The sequence below is a fragment of the Gossypium raimondii genome, chromosome 3 (genome assembly GCF_025698545.1).
Source record: "Gossypium raimondii isolate GPD5lz chromosome 3, ASM2569854v1, whole genome shotgun sequence".
NCBI lineage: Eukaryota > Viridiplantae > Streptophyta > Magnoliopsida > Malvales > Malvaceae > Gossypium > Gossypium raimondii.
This window is the reverse complement of record NC_068567.1, coordinates 59058288-59078166: the sequence shown is the minus strand read 5'-3', so window position 1 is coordinate 59078166 and position 19879 is coordinate 59058288. Positions and strand designations below refer to the sequence as shown.

General features: G+C 35.9%; 2 protein-coding genes and 1 non-coding gene across 9 annotated transcripts; 2 read left to right on the top strand and 1 right to left on the bottom strand.

The window, feature by feature from the left end:
• The first annotated feature begins 500 nt into the window (after positions 1 to 500).
• On the top strand, positions 501 to 586 carry TRNAM-CAU (transfer RNA methionine (anticodon CAU)). The gene is given in 2 exon segments: positions 501 to 538; positions 551 to 586. It is a non-coding gene; the product is annotated as a tRNA-Met (tRNA).
• Positions 587 to 9063: 8477 nt separating this feature from the next.
• On the top strand, positions 9064 to 12194 carry LOC105795053 (F-box/kelch-repeat protein At1g22040). Of its 3 annotated transcripts, none has more exons than XM_012624506.2 (3): positions 9064 to 9229; positions 9987 to 10101; positions 10398 to 12194. In XM_012624506.2, exon 3 carries the CDS (start codon positions 10528 to 10530, stop codon positions 11938 to 11940), a length of 1413 nt encoding a protein of 470 aa, XP_012479960.1. In that variant the 5' UTR covers positions 9064 to 9229; positions 9987 to 10101; positions 10398 to 10527; the 3' UTR covers positions 11941 to 12194. The 3 variants fall into 3 exon arrangements, with proteins under 3 accessions (XP_012479960.1, XP_052484588.1, XP_012479961.1); XM_052628628.1 differs by having other exon boundaries at positions 9987 to 10225; XM_012624507.2 differs by lacking the exon at positions 9987 to 10101.
• A 105-nt stretch (positions 12195 to 12299) lies between these two features.
• On the bottom strand, positions 12300 to 17464 carry LOC105795054 (aminotransferase ALD1, chloroplastic). 5 transcript variants are annotated; one of them, XR_008194600.1, is made up of 11 exons: positions 17320 to 17461; positions 17192 to 17217; positions 17002 to 17069; positions 16526 to 16642; positions 15954 to 16016; positions 14959 to 15063; positions 14755 to 14805; positions 13933 to 14253; positions 13185 to 13391; positions 12457 to 12864; positions 12300 to 12367 (listed from the first exon to the last, which is right to left on the bottom strand). XR_008194600.1 is itself a non-coding variant. In XM_052628630.1 (11 exons), the coding sequence occupies exons 1-11, from the start codon at positions 17388 to 17390 to the stop codon at positions 12849 to 12851; spliced, it is 1170 nt and encodes a 389-aa protein (XP_052484590.1). In that variant the 5' UTR covers positions 17391 to 17464; the 3' UTR covers positions 12703 to 12848. The 5 variants fall into 5 exon arrangements, 4 of the variants coding, with proteins under 4 accessions (XP_012479964.1, XP_052484589.1, XP_052484590.1 ...); XM_052628630.1 differs by lacking the exon at positions 12300 to 12367 and adding an exon at positions 12963 to 13087 and having other exon boundaries at positions 12703 to 12864; positions 17320 to 17464; XM_012624510.2 differs by lacking the exon at positions 12300 to 12367 and having other exon boundaries at positions 12399 to 12864.
• Positions 17465 to 19879: the final 2415 nt, after the last annotated feature.

Sequence of the window (19879 nt, the reverse complement as noted above, 5' to 3'; positions counted from 1 at the left end):
TTATAGCCACCACTAATTGAATTATCAAACTATGTTATTTGAGTTAAAGTTAAAAAGTGAAATAGAAAATAATTTAAAATGAAAAAAATCAACTTCTTAGAAATAAATTTTTTAAAAGATTGGTTGCACAAAAATAAAAAATATTAATATGTGGAAAAGAAATTAAAATTGATTAATAAAATGAAGAAAAGAGGTTTGTTTATTATTTTAAAAATAATTATTTTAAATAATTTAATTAAAGGTTAAATTAAGTTGAAGAAAGTATTAGATATAGATGGGTATAATAATATTTTTTAGTATGATCATAACATAAGTTATTCCTTTTATGTTTTAGGTGGCTTCTATTTTTATTATAACAAACCTATCATTTTTTAAATTATTTGTATTTTTAGTATTATTTTGATAAATTTCCCTATTAAGCTCTGATGCTACTACTTTGTATTTAAAATCTTGCGAATCGATATATATTTTAAATTACTATGACAAGATTTACCAACGGCGGGGTGGTGGCGCAGTTGGCTAGCGCGTAGGTCTCATAGCTTACTGAGTGATCCTGAGGTCGAGAGTTCGAGCCTCTCTCACCCCAAAAAGACTCCTTTTTTTTAGTTTTGACTCCATGCTAATGATTTAATAACCCAATTAAGGGCAAAGGGGTGGCAAACGTGGAGGCCTACGGGCCGTCCATTCTTTCATATAAAGACGTCCGAAAAGGAATATTTCATCACCAGCCGTCAAGGGTAGAGAACCGAAACAACTCGACTTATTAAATAGAGAAGTGAAAGAAGCGAAGATGCTCCGTTAAAAATTAAATCAAAATAACAAAATTCATATATATAATAGCATATAGTTGAAACTAAAAGAAATGGTCAGAGAATGATGGTTTAATAACGTACAACATGCAGTATACAATAATTGCGAAGCAAACAGAATGGACCCAAAAGTGATGGGAAATGGGAATGGCATGTGAAACTGTTACTATTTGCCATTCTTAAGTTCCTTCCATTTAAATGTCAGAAACAAACAAGGACCACCCCCCACCTTAACTCCCACTAGTTTTGGATTACATCAATATAGGTTTTATTATTCCAAGTTCTGTGGAGTTAAATTTTTACGGGTTTTATCATTTTTTATTTTTATTTATTTATCCAGATCATCAAATAGTTTGAATAATTTAAATTTTAATTTAACTCATTTTTTTATGGGTTACTAAAGTAAAATAAGATTACTAACTGCTCAGAGTTGCAAGTCGTCGTTGTGCGGATGCTTAAAATTTGGAGGAGCATAAACATGGACCCCCGATTTTGCATGTTTGCTTAATCTCTCAAGTTAAGGTTTTTGAACATGGTGGAAAAAGTCTAATGAAGTTTGTGATTTTCAGGCAGCCAATCAAAATCTTTTTTTATCTCCTTCCACCAATCAAACTCGTCACCCTCCATAATTTATTATTATTTCCCTTCTTTCGTCTTCTTCACTGCCCTGTTCCAACCCTGCTATTAACTGCTCAACAACTCTCACCAGCTCTACTGTGCAACACCATCGCACCATCCTAACGCCTAAACCATCGCACCATCCTAACGCCTAAACCAGCGCACTTCCCAAACTTGTTCCAGCTCCTTCACCACCAAGGCTCGCCATAACAGCACCGAGCGTCCCCACCGGCAACATCCTTCAACCACGACATATTTCTCTTTTTCTCACGTTAAAACTCTCTGATAAAGTTGTGCTAAATCACATTTGATATGGACTGGTTTCAACTATTCTTCAAGAGTGGACTGAACAAATGAGAGATATGTTGGAGGTAAGAAAGCGTTCCGTCATGAGGATTTTAATACCGCTATAGTGTGTTATTTCTCTAGAAGAGAAAAGATATTATGTTAAGAAAAGAAGCTTAAAGAGTTGAATGAATAATTGTTAATTCCTTTGAGTAAAAATGCAGTAAATATATATAGAAAATGTAACTAACACTATAACTAATTACATACTGTTACTTAATTTCTAACTAACTATACAAATGCTGGTACAACAGTTTTACACTCTCAACATGCCCCTCAAGTTGGAGGATGAAAAATGTCTTTCATTCCCAACTTGGTCACTAAGTATTTGTGCTGAGGAATGCTTAATCCTTTAGTGAGTAAATCGCCATTTGTTCATTTGTTGAGATGTGCTTTGTTTCCACGTCACCTTTTGAATTTTCTCTCGAATAAAATGACAATCTATCTCAATGTGCTTTGTTCTTTCATGGAAGACCGGATTTGAAGCTATTTGAAGGCGACTTGATTGTCACAATGTAACAACATTGGTTTTGAAATTTTAACTCCCAACTCACTAATAAACCTTTCAACTGACTAGCTCTCAAGAATCGTGGTAGCCATACTTACGTATTCGCTTCTGCAGATGATCTAGATACCGTGATACATTTCTTGGATTTCCAGAAATCAAAGAATTTCCCAATTTGACACAATATCCTCAGAATCGACTTTCTAGTCATGTTGCATGAAGCCCAATCGAGTCACAATATGCATGTATATCTGCTCGTTCCTTCTCATTGTGAGAAAAATACCTTGACCAGATTCTTCTTGAGGTATCTCACACACGCAGCGACCTCATAATGTTCCTTCTTCTGCTTCGCATAAACCGACTAAGGTGTCAGACTCCAAATGCAATATCCGGTCTAGTATTGGTGAGATATAGGAGTCTTCCTATTAATCTTTGATATATGCTTGCATCTTCTAATTTCAGATTCGCATCGTGTATGTCTAGTGCTGCATCATATTCCAGACTTGTCATTTTTAGATTCTACTCCAATGGTGTATTTGCAGGCTTTGCATTTGTCAAACCAAGATCATTAATAAGTTCAAGAACATATTTTCTCTGATTCATAATGATACCCTCTTTAGATCTTGCTATTTCTATGCCAAGGAAATACTTGAGAGTACCCAAATTCTTCATTTTGAAATTCTGATGAAGAGTTGCTTGTAAGTCTTCAATTAAGGATTTGTCATTCCCAGTGATCAAGAGATCATCAACATAAATGAGCAAAATAACAACTTTGCTACCAGATGATTTGATGAACATAGAGTAGTCATGCTTACTTTGAACATAACCGGTGTTGATGAGAGCCTCACTGAGCTTCAAATTCCATTGTCTTGAGGCCTGTTTTAATCCATAAAGGGATTTGAGCAGTCTACATACATGATTGCCCCCTAGAGTGCCAAATCCCTGAGGTAAGTGCATGTAAACTTCTTCATGAAGGTCACCTTGAAGAAATGCATTATAGACATCCATTTGAATGAGAGGCCAGTTAAATAAAGCAGCAAGAGCAATAACAATTCGGACTGTAACCTGCTTAACAACTGGGGAAAACGTGTCCTGAAAATCAATACCTTCCTTTTGACTATAGCCTTTAGCCACTAATCTGGCTTTATAGTGTTCAATAGTGCCGTCTGAATGGTATTTGATTCGAAACACCCATTTGCAGCCAATGGGACGTTTTCCTGGTGGGAGTGGAACAACCTCCCAAGTTGAGTTTGCTTCTAAAGCTTGAATTTCTGTTGCATCGTGACTTTCCAACAATCATGTTGAATGGCCTCTTGGTAGGTTCGAGGTTCAGAGGTGGTAGAGATGGAAGCAACGAAACATTGAGTGTGTAAAGGTAAGTGATGACATGTTATAAAGTTGGAGATTGAATACTGACCTTGTGCAGTAGTAGAAGATGATGAAGAAGTAGGACAAATGTAATCTTGCATCCAGACAGGTGGTTTGGTGTTTCGGGTGCTTCTTCGAGAAGGATAAGAGGGTAAGGAAGATGTTGGTAGGGTAGAAGAAATAGAGGAAGTAGGGAGGGAAGGTGGTGGTGGTGGTGTTGAAGTGGTAAAAAGAAAATGAGGATCATGCAAAGAACCAAATGTATTGTCATCCAAGGGAAAGAGGGGTTGATCTTTGGAGGGTGTTGTAAAAGGAAAGACAGATTCATGAAATAGAACATCTCGACTAACAAAAAATTTTTGGGAAACAGGATTGAACAGGATATATCCTTTTTGGACTTGAGAATAACCCATAAAAATGGATGGTGTAGCTTTGGGAGAAAATTTATCATGCAGATTGGTTACTGTGGCATAGCAAAGACAACCAAAAATTTTAAGGTGAGAAAGATTTGGTGGCCTATTATCTGAGACTTAAAAGGTGTTTTCCAATAATCTGCAGAAGGTAACCTATTAATTAAGTAACAAGTCGTTAAAACACATTCCCCAAAACTTAACAGTACATGCGATTGAAATTTTAATGCTCGGGCAACATCTAAAAGATGGCGGTGTTTGCGTTACCACACCGTTTCTTTGAGGTGTGTGGACACAAGATGATTGGTGAATGATTCCAAGGATTGAAAAAGAAAGTACCTTCTTTAGTAAAAATTCATGACCATTGTCATCATGACAGCTTTAACAATTCCGAAAATTGTGTTTTGGCTAACATAATAAAGCGCTTAAGGTAAAAAAGGGCATCACTCTTAAGTTTTAAAAGATATATCCACGTCATTCGAGTATGGTCATCAACAATGGTTAAAAAATATTTATGACCAGAATGAGTTGAAGTGCGATAAGGACCCCAGAGATCGACATGGACAAGAGTAAAAGGTTTTGATTCTCTTGAAGTACTTTGTGGAAAGGGTAAGCGTGTTTGTTTTGCTAATGGACAGACAGTGCATGTTTGAATGTTATGAGAATGCACAGAGCCATTATGTAAAAAGCGTATTTTATTCATCTTTGAAAAAGATGTGTGACCAAGTCTAGCATGCCACAGAGTGTAATCAACATGCTTAAAAACAGATAAAAAAGTAACATTTGAAGAATGTACAGGAAGAGGTACGGGTAGGGAAGTGGGAGTTGAGGAGGGTTGAGGGAGGAGTAGATAAAGACCATCTTGTTCCTTACCAATCCCCATCATCTTTCCACTGCAAAGGTCCTGTAAAACACAAAATGTAGGATAAAAGGAAACAAAACAATTGAGATCTTTGGTGAGTTTAGAAATGGAGAGAAGGTTAAAATTGAATGAGGGAATGTAAAGAACATCTTTAAGAGTGTGATGAGGTGTAAGATTATGAGTACCAATATGAGTGATGGTGGCTGTGTTACCAGTAGGCAATTTAACAAAAGTGTTGTTAGCACATGCAACAGGTTGAATTAAAGCATTAAAAGCATGCGTCATGTGATTAGAAGCCCCAGTATCAAGAATCCAATGAATCGGATCAGATGCATAAGATATACCTGCCATGTGAGCTACAGCTTGCACAGAAGAGTTCTTGTGTAATAGGTCCAAGATCTGTTGATCTTGTTCAAAGAGAAATGTAGGAGCCAAACAATAGATGGTGAAGAAGCAGGCATAGCAGGAGAATCAGAAGAAGGAACAACAACTTGATTGACAGTTGGTGATTTCTTCTTGGTGAACTTGAAATCAGCAGGAAAGCCATTGAGGCGATAGCAGTCGGTTCGAATGTGACCCCGTTTTTGACAATAACTACAAGACAAATCAGAACGCTTCTTGGAAACCGTAGAAGTTGATGATTCTTCGACTAAGAAAGCGATGAGGTTCCGAGACAGGTAGTGGAGAAGCAAGTTCTCGTTGAGTTTCATCACGCATGACAAGCGAGTAAGCTTTCGATTAAGCGTGGGCAAAGGTTGCATCAAAAGGATCGGGATCGAACATTAGAATATGTTTCATTTAAACCCATCAAAAGCGAAAAAGACGTTGTTGTTGAAGTTGAGCATTTATTGAATAAGATCACAATCGCAGTAGATGAAGGAACAAGAACATCATATTCATCCCAAAATAATCGAAGCTTAGTAAAGTAAGTGGAAATAGAATAAGCTCCACGAGTGTGAGTGGAAATAGCACGATGGAGATAGTAAATCGAGAACCATCAACCTTGTCATATCGTTCACGAAGATCCTTCCAAACAATGGCAAGCATTGGACGCAAAAACAATTCCAGCAGAAAGTTCCGAGTAATGATGTTAAGGATCCAAGAAAGAACCAAAGCATTGCATCTATCCCAATGAGGCATTAGATCAAGCATCAAAGTCAAGACGGAACATGAACCATCAATAAAACCAAGCTTATTCTTGGCAAGAAGGCGATACGCATAGACCGCTCCAAACGCAATAGTTTTCGGTTCGGTGAGTGATGAGAAACCAAAAGCATTCTGGCATGTCGGAAGGATGCAAATAAAGAGGATGGCCAAATGGCAAATTGAAAGAGGAAGGATTAGCCATGAAGAAAAAAAGAAAGAAGAGAAGAGAAGAATGAAGAAGAAAACTAGATCAAAGATGATCAGGAAAAAGGTTTAGCCTGATACCATGTTAAGAAAAGAAGCTTAAAGAGTTGAATGAATAACTGTTAATTCCTTTGAGTAAAAATGCAGTAAATATATACAGAAAATGTAACTAACACTATAACTAATTACATACTGTTACTTAATTTCTAACTAACTATACAAATGCTGGTACAACAGTTTTACACTCTCAACATATTAAAATCACAATTATGGTGATTGTTGTAACCAAACATGTGAGTTTCATGTATGGTAGAAAGTTTTGAATTGTGCTTTTTTTCCAAGTATGTAATGCAATGGCACTCCTATTTGGCTCTGTCATCACTCATCACATGATCTTTCTTTTCTTTTGTTGTATCTTAATGAAAACAAGCATCATTCCATTTTGATTCATGGTCACTGTTGTTAATATGAACTGCCATCGTCCTTACATTTCCTTTTTTTATCAAGTCTTTGCATTTCTTATTGATCCTTAAATTGCATAATAAATAAAATGTCAGAATATAGTGATACCAACTGTTGCGTGTAACTCTTGCAACCAGCCTCGTGGCTTTTGTTAATTACAGAAACAAAAAAATATGAGTTGAATTTATTCTTGTACAATAACAAGAACTCAATGGAGACTTAAGCCAAAGACAGTGCAATCTTGAACTAAGAAACATATAGCTTAGGCTCAGCTTTTCTATCAATGAAGAGGCTCACAAGCTTTTCTCCAACAGTTGAGCAAGCGTGTCAATGTGAGTTGTACACAGTGAAGAAAATGAAAGAAGAGAAAAATAATAAATTATGGAGGGGGAGGAGTTTGATGGGTAGAAGGAGATGAAAGAAAACATGGAGAGGAGTGAGTTTTCAACCTTATTTATTTTATTATTTTTATTTCAGTCAAAATGGTGATGGAATGTCACATGTAATATTTTTATTGGCAAAATTTTTATTAAATTTTTATCGAAATAATACTTTATTTACTAAATTGAGATAAAAGAAAATTTAGATACTAAAGTGAGAAATGAGTATACTTCAAGAGCCAAATCGTGAATTAAATTATTAAATAAATTAGATAAATTAAATTAAAAAATAATATATTACGATAATAATAATTAATAATGTTAAAATCAATATTTTATAATTAATAAAAATTAAATGTGTGAGATTAACATTATATATATAAAGATAATATTAATCTAATTTATAATGTATAAATTTATTTATTTATTAATAATACTTTCATTATTAATGTAATACTTATTATTTAATTAACCGTTCATATTAAATTTTAGATTAATTTTCACTTAATTAATATTACGATTATATATCAATTAAAACTAATATTTACCACTATAAATATATGCATTGGTAACACATTTTATTCAAAATAACATCTAAAATTACTAGAAAAATAATATTTTAGCATTATTTAATAGGCATTGTTTTCATCACCAAAAAGATTGTAGGTGAAATTTTGACTCATATTCAAATAAAAATTTATTTATTTTAATTACTTAACATTTTACTATCAGTTGTTGTCCAACTCTTTTTTCATTATTTTTAAAATATTATTTTATCCTCTCAATTATTTAAATTAAATAGATTATTTTTTAATTAGCAAATATTTTTTAATTTTTTAAAATATATTATTTAATAAAATGATAACTTCATATAGTGGGGCGAGTTGGGGTAGGTAAGCAATTACCATAAGTGCTCCAAATTTATTGTCCAGAAGTAAAAATCTACCTCACCTTGTCTTACATCCACTTTTCAAAAGAAAAAATCTGCTCCATTCAAAGCGGATTAACTTGGAATCCTTAAGATAGGTTGAAAGTACTAAGTGGGCATCCAAAATGAACTATGAAATATAAGATTTTGAGCTCCAAGTGTTTAAATACATTGAAGTGATCTCAACAATAATGATGTTGAGATGATGGTGTTTAATAACACACACACAAAAAAAAAAAAAAAGCAAGGATGTTGCAATGGAGGTGTTAGGGTGAGTTTGGATGGGCAGTGCGTTTACCTACGGTTAGTGTAAAAACAGCGGTGGCGGTGAGATTAGATACTGTAGCGATACTGTAGCGTGAGACAAAAAGTAAACTAAACGCACCACACCGCACCCAATCGCCCATCCAAACCCACCCTTAGTAGAGATCAATTATATTCCCAATATTAAGTATGGGATTTCGAATTATGAAAGCGCTTTGACTATCCCAATACCTTTATATAGTCCACAGATTCTACTAATTCTAGATCGTTTGGTCATTTTCTCGATTACATTTCATCCAAAAATTAGCACAGCTTTGTTTTTCATCAAAAAAAAAATTAAAATTATGAATTATAATTATGAAAATCACAATTTTGTTCCTATATTTATACTTAGAGTTCTCCTCAAATAATAATTTTATTGTAAAATTAGAACAACTCTTTCGTACATCCTAATTTTTTTAAATGTCTAATTACCGCAACTTCTTTAAATTATAATTTTTAAATGTATAATTATCATAATTTTATTTTATTTCAAGTTGTTAAACAAATAATTCTAAATTAAATCTTATAATTAATTTATTTCTATATTTGTCTAAATTACAAATTGAAATCCAATGATAATACGTAACATTTTAATTTTATTATTATCATTGAAACTAATTATTTTAAAGAACAATCAAGTGACAAATAGAAGGTCCAAGAATTAAAAAGAGAGATAAATTTCAAATTTTCAAGACTACAGGGACTGGAGGCATAGTTAGACAGAAAAAAGAAAAAGAAAAGAAAACTAAAGGAAGAATATAAGGTTGTTCACGCAGAAGAGACGAAAACTCTCTATCCCTGTACCAAAGGTGAACTACGAATGGATCGCTTGGAAACCTCAAATGATTCGTCTTCTGGGTCTCTTCGTCTTGCCGTAAAGATTAAGGTTCTTTTTTCCTCCAATTTTCTATGTTTCAATCCTTTTCTTTTCTTTTAAGAAATAAACTTTGCTCTTTAGCTTAGTTTTCTGGGATTCTACTGCTTAGGATTTTGTTTGTAGCTGTTTTATTGGAAATTTTATCCCTTGGAATAGAACATAGAAGGTGGGTTCTTTCATTTCTTTTTCTTCAATTTGTTTCATCAGTGTTACTATTAGATCGATTGTAGATACATGTACTTAATTTAGCTGTTTTTCCCTCCCTCTTCTTTTAGATTAATGCAGTTTTTTTGTTTAATTAATTGATGTCTTAAGTGAGGAGCCCTTTTTGAATCGTTGTAATTGGGAATTTGGGGATTTTAGTGTTGTTGTTGTTCTTGCTGGATGGGAAGTGATCAAAACATTGACCTTTTTATTTGACTTTATCTGGTCACTGCGAAAAATTAAGGATACGCGAGGAAAAGTAACTTCTAAATCTTTTCTTTATCATTGTCCTGATCTTGATGACCTTATAGGAAGAAAGATATTATAATCTATTGAATACTAAGGAAAAACTTACAAAAAATTAACCTCCCAATTTCTTGATGAGTATTTGTTCTGAAACTGATTTATTTGATCAAATTAAGAAAGGGATACCATTTTTTGACGGTCACTCGTAACTCTTAAGTTACCCTCGTGCTCTATGCTCTTTCCTGTTGAACATATACTGGATGTTTTTTAGAGAGGGTCTTTGATATTTCTTACACTTCCCATATTTTCTTATCAGGAGGACGTGAGGTTTTGATTGGTGAGATATATATATTAAGCTGAGAACTTCTTGCCGCCATTGAGAACAAACTAATTTAACTGGGAACAGTTCTATTCCATTTCTCAGCTTTATGGTAAAGTGCGGTGTCTCTTTGTTTTGCATTTCTTTTCTTATCAAGCTTTCCAACTGTACACAAGGCATTCCAATTCCTTTGCTCCTAATACAATTGGCCGAGGGGATGGTATCTCCCCCCATTGGTACTGATTGTTAAATGCTTCTTCTTCTTTTTTACAATTTGGTGGATTATATTATTTTTTGATGGTCTTCTTTCATGTAAATGGTTGTACTGAAATAAATTGAAGGTTTTGGCCTTTTAATTTGACTCTGACACCTTCCATTTTACTCTGCTTTTTTCTGTTCTTATCTCAGATACTAGATAGAGTCTTGGTGGTTTTGAGCAGATTCATCTAGGATAACCTTTTCTTCTGATTAAGATATTTAGCCATCAAAGGTTGTCCTGGAATTGATTTACTAATATATTGCAACCAGTAAGATATTGATGGGGGCATTCTTAAGTCTAAACAATTCCAGGGCTGGAATGAGTGAGCCCTTAGATGTTTCACAAAATGGAACATGCAAAAGGCAGAAGTTGTCATCATGTCTTTCTGAAGAGAATTCAAGATTGATTCCTAGCCTTCCGGATGAGATATCTTATCAGATTCTTGCCAGAATTCCGAGGATTAATTACTTGAATGTGAGGTTAGTATCTCGAGCCTGGAAAGCTGCCATCATGAGTACTGAACTTTTTAATACAAGGAAAGAACTAGGAACAACAGAAGAATGGCTCTATATATTGACTAAGGTTGAAGGTGACAAGCTTTTGTGGTATGCTTTGGATCCATTGTCAAGAAGGTGGCAGAGGTTGCCTCAAATGCCCAATGTTGCTTTTGAAGCTGAATCCAGGAAACGTTTAGCTAGCCTTCGGATGTGGAATGTGGTTGACTCTGGCATAAAAATTGCAGATGCCATTAGGGGTTGGCTTGGGAGGAAGGATGCATTGGACAGAATGCCTTTTTGTGGGTGTGCTATTGGTGCTGTTGATGGCTGCCTCTACGTGTTAGGAGGATTCTCTAGAGCGTCAGCCCTGAGCTGTGTTTGGCAGTATAATCCAGTTCTAAATTCGTGGAATGAAGTAAGTTCAATGTCAACTGGTAGAGCCTACTGTAAGACTGGCATCTTAAACAATAAGCTATATGTTGTTGGAGGGGTTACCAGGGGCCATGGTGGATTAACTCCACTTAAGTCTGCTGAAGTGTTTGATCCTCATACTGGTATATGGTCCCAACTACCAAGCATGCCCTTTTCAAAAGCTCAGATTCTACCCACGGCCTTTCTGGCTGATCTACTCAAACCGATTGCCACAGGAATGACATCATATAGGGGAAGGTTATTTGTGCCTCAAAGTTTATATTGCTGGCCATTTTTTGTTGATGTTGGAGGGGAGGTATATGATCCCGATGTAAATTCTTGGGTTGAAATGCCAGCTGGCATGGGTGATGGTTGGCCTGCAAGACAGGCAGGAACAAAATTGAGTGTCACCGTGGATGGTGAGCTGTATGCACTCGATCCATCTAATTCTCCTGAAAGTGTGAGGATTAAGGTATATGATTACCAAGATGATGCATGGAAAGTTGTAGTGGGAGAGGTCCCCATTCCTGACTTTACTGATTCAGATTTTCCCTATTTACTTTCTGGTTTACTGGGAAAGCTTCATGTGATCACTAAAGATGCCAACAACAATATTTCAGTCTTGCAGGCTGATGTGCAAAACCATTCATTGGATAGCTCACCTGGTGCACATCCCGAGTCTGCAGAACCTGCAACAGCATTTGAAACGGATCTTTGGAGGGTTATTGCCACAAGGACGACCGGATCTTCCGAACTAGTAAGTTGTCAGGCACTCAATATCTAGCGCCACTGTTGGACTACTTAGGGATCTAAGTTTCAACTTTCCGAAAATTATTTGGTTGCCCTTATTTGTTTCACTAGATCTGTTGATTTTACAAGCGGCACACTGAAATTGGGATTTATGTAAGTTATAACCTTTACTCTTGTATCCTTGTATAATATAAAGCAAAGGAATTCTCTTGAACTGGAAAACAAGTGCCTGTTGTTTATCTTACCTTGATTTCACGGCTCCTTTAAGTGACGGTACAATATTCAGTATTCTTGTGACTTGGCAATTGATCTTTCTAGTGGCCCACGTATTTAGCCACATTTGTAGTTCGAAATTATGCATACGCCTGTATTAAGCCCAGTTTATGCAACACATTGAAAAGAACCACCAGATAATGGATATTGTAATTCCTGTAGAATAGCTTAAGTTACAAATAGGATTCCTGCAAATAACATAAAGGATTATAAGAAAGATTTATAGCCAACCAATATTTAACACTTGAATATCATCAGTCCAAGGGATCCAACTTACATGGCACTGGTAATTTTATTATTTTACACAATGATTATACCATGAGATGGCATGGCCGGTGAAACACACCATATTTTTTAAATTTTATTTTAGACAGTTAAAAAGGGGTTTTCCCTTGGAGAAAAGTTTTTCCAGCCTCCATGATGCTTCTATGATGTGCTTTCTTTTCCCAAAAGCACTGATTCTGATATACTCTCCACCACCAGGGCCAAAACCAGATCCTGGTACCGTTATTATATGAGTCTTTTCAAGAATTTCTGCAAATATATTCCATGATTTTGAACCAGGAAAATGCACCCAAACATACGGGGCGTTGACACCGCCATAAACTTCTAAGCCAAGAGAGGCAAACGTATCTACCAATATCTTTGCATTCTCCTTGTAGTAGTCGATCACTGCACAGATAGCCTGAGAATCATAAAAAATACAAATTCAGCAGTCCTCTAGAATACTCAATCATAGAGCAGTTAAAAGAGTATAGATTGTATTTTGTTAGAGTTGCATGCCAAAATAATGTTCTTTCACCAACTGTTGTTTCTTCCTCAAAGGTTTTGCTCAAATCAGAGTCGACTGCAGTCATTTCAACAGAACTAATTTGGCCATTACGATTCATTACCATCATCAAACATACCTATTCCCGCAAGCAGAATACCAGCACACCGTCATACTCCTTATACACATTTGACTGAAAAGCTGAACATTTATGTGCAAGGCTTTCTTGGACTTACCTGGAAACCTTCTGGAGAAAGGCATGCTAGTCCACCAGCCTGAGCTATATTGGATGCTCCATTGAAGCAGGTGCATACAATGCGGTTGAAATCATGTATGACAGGAAACCCACCTGAAAACAAGAGTTCTTCAGGCACTACCGTCCAACCAAGACGAACTCCAGTGAACCCAGCAAATTTGGAGAATGATGAAATTTCAATTGCAACCTGAGGAAATTTTTTTTTCTTTTTCAGTCTCAAGACAAAAGGGTAGGTTCAAAACTACATAAATTGATATACTGTGTTTCAAGGACCCTGAGAGATTGATTTAAAATTCACTTTTCCATCCAGGTATTTCATTAATCTATAAACATAAAATTTATGTTCTCATGAACCCTCTAGAAACAATTATACTTTTGAAAATGCAAATCCTTGTTAAAATGGTGAGAATCAGTTTTTACAAGCTGCCATAAGCAGATTTATCAAGTCTATTTAACAATCCCAAAATGAAGAGATTCTTCTTCAAATGCTTTCTATATACCATTCGTAAATAACTAATCATTAGCCAAAGCCTTGCAAGTAACTGTACTCGAACTAATGTTGACTGGTGTCTAGGATTTAGTTCTACTTCATTAGAGCTTAATCTATTGAAAGGCAAAAGGGTCAAATGTCGTTGGTTAGCCCTCAATTATAGAAACATTACACCCTGACATTCAGAAGACTGAAGCAGGACTTTTTTTCTTAGCTAGATGACATGTCAGCAACGTACCTCTTTGGCACCAGGAATTTCAAAGATTGATTTAGGACTGTCATCAGAGATATAGGCTGCATAAGCGGAGTCAAAAATAATAATTGATCCATTATCCCTTGCAAACTCTACAAGCTGCTGTAATTGCTTCCTTGTAGCTGCATGACCTGTAGGATTATTTGGTGAACAAAAGAAGATGATATCCGTTCTTGGAGTGACCGTTAAATCAGGGAAGAAATTATTCTGAGGGCCAAGCTGCATGTACTCAATGTTTTGATACTTCCCAGTTTTGTCTTGAAAATCACCAGCCTGGCCGATTATGACACTTGAATCTATATAACCCTGTTACAAAGTACATCTTCCATATTAAATATTACAGCTCTAATTCAAGGATCCATCGTAAATTGTTGCAAAAGGCAAATATGATCAGATATCCTTTTTTTTTTTTTCCCTTTGATCATATTTAAAGATTAGTTCAATTTTGGGAAACTAAATTAAGAAAATGGTACAGACAGAACAAAAAGTATGATGACGATAGGCACAACCAAATTGTGAAAAGTACACTACTTTGGTTCCTGTAACACCTAATCTTTGGGCAGAATTCTAATTTCTTTCTATGAAAAAATTAGTTTCACGTTTTGTGATATTTTTGTATTTTCAAATGCAAGTGCCCCACATTAGTATAGAACATCTTCAAAGTTACAAGCAAGACATTGATTAATTATGGTAGTTTATTACTAAAATTATATCCATATTTAGCTTGCTTGAGGATATTTTCCGCTATTAAAAAAGCAACATGCAGTGGAACATAAGGTTAAACAAATAGAAGCATGATAACATCACCGGAAAAGATGGATCCTGCACGGCTATTGTCACTTTTGAACCTAAAAGCAGCTGCAAATATCGACAGAGAAAAGCGTTTAGTACTTTTAACACAGGAAATCTGCAGGTTAGCTCAGTTGTAACATTACTTGCATAAGATGCAGGCAGCTGGCTGAAGGAACAAAGAGGGGCATAAAAAAAAAACAATCTTATATGAAGAGTCACCTGAAGGCGGGAAATATCACACTGAGAACCATCTGATACAAAAACTTCTGTGTCCTTTATGGCGACATCCTTGTAAAATGTTTCGGCAATTGCTTTCCTCAATGCCTGTTATTCATACAACGTTAATATTTGAAAAGTTTACCTGATAAATAATTGTTTAAACAATCATTCCTACTAGAACTGTCCATGGGCCGGGCCGGGCCGGGTTCGGGCCAGCCCCGGAAAAATTTTGGCCCACTCTTAGGCCCGGGGCCGGCCCGGCCCGAAATATGGGCCTAAAATTTTGCCCAGGCCCAGGGAAAAAAATAATAAGCCCGAGCCCGGCCCGATTTTTAATAAACACAAAAAAATATTTTAAAAATAAAAAAATATTTTTAAAGTATTTTAAAATTAAAAAATAAAAATAAAAAATATATATTTATTATATTCAGGCCGGGTCGGGCCGGGCTCGGGCTAAAAAAGTTGAGCCCAAGCCCGGCCCGTTTTTTAAACAGGCCTCGTTTTTTTGCCCAAACCCATATTTCGGGCCTATATTTTTACCCGAACCCTCCCATATTTTGGGCGGACCATCGGGCCGGGCCGGGCCGGGCCGCCCTGCCCATGGACAGGTCTAATTCCTACTAAAGCACAATAAGCGCAAAGTTACAACTTAGGCATCAGAAGGGAATTCAGTATATTAGAGCAGTGTTAAACTTCCACAAAGCATCATTATGTTTCAAAACTGTATAATGCCGTCTACTGGAAGCAGGATAAGTAAATGATTTATCCACTGAATTTCCAACTAGGCTTAGAAAACAAATCTAATACGGGAGAAAGTCATACTACTGTCAAATACTTGGCATGAGTCGGCTACAAAGAGACAAAAAGGTCTAGGAATCATAACTAATGGCAGTAACAGATGTGATGAACCTCAAGAAATGAATCCGATAGAGTAATCAGCTAACAAACAAGTCTTCTTTACAATAAACCAGAACAGGTGAAACAAAGACCTATACCTGATTCCCTTGCTCAGCTCCATAGCCCCTATAACCGTCAGCAGTTGAAAGGGCACGTGCATACTGCAAAATAACAAAGAAGTGAAATATTTATCTCTCAATAAATGAAGCAACCTTCCTTTGCTCCCGTCACAAAGACAGACATTGGATTATTTAAGATAGCCGTAGAAGGCGTAGGCGCTTTTGTTTATGTGTGCAGCACCTAGGCGTGCACCTTGACAACGCTGGCCTTAGGTACAAAACACTTTCTTCAAGCGGGACAAGAGGTGGTTTATCCCATGGACTCGTTATCAGGAGCAGCCCTCTTAAGTATTAAAGCTTAAACTCAGAACAGACTGATGACTGCCAAAACATATGGATAGGTTCAAAATGAACATTTCGTATGTAGGGTTGCAATTTTATGGGTTTGGTTGCACTGGGACGAACCCTGAATTAGACAGCAATCAACTTGCCAACCATCAAGTTTAACAGCCATACGTTTGGAAATTTTGGAAGTTAATGATAACATAAGCCAGTTGCATAGAGACCGTAGCAACACAAATTACAACAGGCTGGAATTGACCAAGACTTACATTAGCCATGCTAAGGCTGATTTGCTCGGGAATTGGCTCTGTGGTATCACCAATTCCAAGGCTAATCACTTTTGCATTTGGGTACTTTTCCAGGTGCTGCAGCTCCCGCTTTGAAATCTGGTTAGAATCATCAAATGGTAAAATGTTGGGTCACCTTGGGACACCCAAGAGAAAATCCAAGTAGTGGTAGTTTTAAAATCAGTAAAGAGCTTGGTAGAATGAATGTAACCAAGAAACAAGCTGAAAAGGCAACAATATTTTGTCCTTAAAGAATCAATTTGATCATTTAAAAAGACCTACGGTATGAGAATAAATAAAATGTCCATCACCAGTGAAAAAAGAAGGGCTACAAGTATTCTCCCCTCCTATTATATTGAAGTGCTACTATGCAGAAGCTAAAATTTTAAAATGGTAAAAATAGCGGACTTAAAAGCGGAGCAAAAAAGGATGTAATTAATATGAGATTTTAACAACACCTCAGGAAACAAATAGTTATTTTGCAGCTTTTCCAAGTTTACATTACGGGGTACATTTGTGCAACGACCTGCGATCAGACAAGTTAAACAGTTCAAACCAGTTTGTAGCTAAAGAAACCTTAATAAGAAAATGAAAAAGAAAAACAACAAGTTAAGAGGGATATAGACAAATGCAATACATGGCACGTACCGTTTCCCTGCTTACGTACTCTCAAACTGTATGCCAATCAACAAACAATGGCACAATTTTAGAGAGTGAAATGCATAAAATAATAGCAGGATGTCAGAAAATTTTATCCATGTTTCAAGAACATATACCTCGCCAGGACCATCTTAGGCTGCAAAGAAATTCCACAGGCCATAGAACTGCAAGCTGATAGCTTGTTCATTTTGGTTCCGGATATTTTGCAAAAACACAAGCTCCTTTAACCTTCTTGCTTTTATGCGGGATGAGTAGTAAGAATGCAACCCATCCGCTTTGACAAATATATAGATCCATGCCACAGTCAAACAACACTCTAAAAGTTCATATAATAAGCCATACGTCACCCTCAACCTGGATATATTAAAAACATCAAGGAAGTGACCCATGCAGAAGCCAGTTCCAGGAAGAAGACGCGTGTGAAATCGATCATTTCACACCAGATGTCAATTTTCATAGCTTTTAATTTGTTGGTAGTAGTGGTTGGACATAGAGAGAGAGGTCTATCTTCCACACCTTCACCTAATGTCCTTTATTTCTTTTTCCCCATTTGCGTGATGCTCTTTACTTATACAAGGTGCCCAAATGTATAGTTTAGTCTCAAAATTTTTTTCTATATAGAGAAAGGTCAATCAACCTCTAATAGCAAGCTATTTTTATACATTTTTGTTATAGACATAGTCAGTCAACTAAAAGTTAACATTGAAGGGTATATTTCATCCTCAGCCTAGATTTATTATGGATATCGAGGAGGTGACCTATTCAAAAGTCATTATTTAGAGATTTTCATTTTGATAGTAGTTATTGCACTACAGCATGCATTGATCTTTCAATATTAATTCAGCAAAGAGTGACATGTCTATTTCCACAGCTTCGCCTAATATCTTCCCTTTTTTCCTTTTTCCTCATCTCCATGATGCACTTGCCTTTTATCATACGAGGATCCAAAATTTTCCGAGGTGTTTCATTTGAAACAACTGAAGTGCCACCATCTCTTTTGAAAGGAAAAGCACAATATACCAGTCCAAATTAAATGTTCTAAAAAGGAACATAGGGATTCCTTTTTGTCAATAAGATCTTTCTTTTCACCGACCATCACTTAAAACTTAGAATCTACAGAGTTTTATGCATGATGGCCTCTCAGTTACTCTAGTCTTCGAATATATTATTACCTATAGAGTGAATGATAAGTCACCCCTAAACATTATTCTAACTCCCATTAGAGTTTAGGCAAGGACTGCTTCCACTTATTTCATCAGAGCTGCCAGTTGAATCAACCTTTAAATATTTACATGCAACCATTGTCTAATTGATTACTTTGTTACTTGTTGGAAAAACCATATTGCCACTTGAATGTTAAAAGTAGCAATGTAGCACAATCTAGAAGCCAACTACAGGGATTGACTCCATAATTGATAAGAGTCCTTTATCCTCTTTGATAAGTCAAGTGAGCACTCCCTCCGTCATGTCTCGCGTCATGTAAATGCATGCACCATAGGAAAATCTTGACTCAAAAGTTTCTTGTCATTCAAATAAAACAACACATATCTACTCCTAATATTAACTTTTGGATTTGGTGTACTAAGTATAATATATTCGTTTGTATATTAGTAATTTTTTCGATCAAATTTGTTAATAAAATTATTCATTAATTATATTAATACCCTTTTATATATTATTTTTACGTAATTTTTGTATGTAAAGTAAAATAGAAACAAATATTAGCTCATTAGTTGTCTAATGTTTAATTAATACTATGCAATATTATGTGGTCGGACCGTAATATGAAAAGATAACTTATATTAGTAAACGAATCTAAACATGTCCTTAGTCTAATCTGAAATGAGCAAACCGATTGAAAGACTAATATATTATCTATCAAGTCCAATTGGAGAGATACTTTTTCTTGCGTATCGAAGCGGATTTGCGTATCGAAGCGGATAACTCCCAGAAGATAGAAACATAAATGTGACTAACTGGATTAACAATATATCGGATAAGGCCTAAGTAGAATAGATCCTGAATCCATTTATGGGTTTATTCAATTGTGATGTTCATAGTGTGGCATACCTTAATCCTAAGTGGATGATGGACTATGCATGTGTGAATCGTATATTTTGATGTAAATAAAAGTTTGAGTTCAAAAAATAATTAATCGAAAGCTGGTGCTTCAGACATATGACTTCTGCAGTATGTAGCATCATTAACAATAGTGGAATTCATAATACAAGACATGAGTAAATGATATCCTCTCATTGACATTACATAATAAATGAAAAGTAAGTGTGGCAACATGTCATTTGTCTTTATGATAAATGACTTAATTACTATATAATAGTAATAGACATGAGTAAATGATATCCCCTTTTTCCCGATCAACAGGTGCCTGCCCAAGTCGGTCATTCGCATGACCAGCCGAACGCGGTGCAACATCCCTCAGCTAGGTGTTTGCATGCCTGGCCCGGTGTTGCTGATGGGGTTGGTCGAGACCCCTAGCAGGCTATTCGAACAGCTTGCTGTCATGGTCGAGGCATCATCAGCTAGGCATTTGCATGCCTGGCTGGCTGGTGGGATAGTCGATTCGGCTCTTGCCAGTTCAATCTAGGCCAGTGATGGCCTGAACAATTCGGTCCAGCCACCGGTTGGACCGTCGACCCAGTTTCATATGCCAGACCC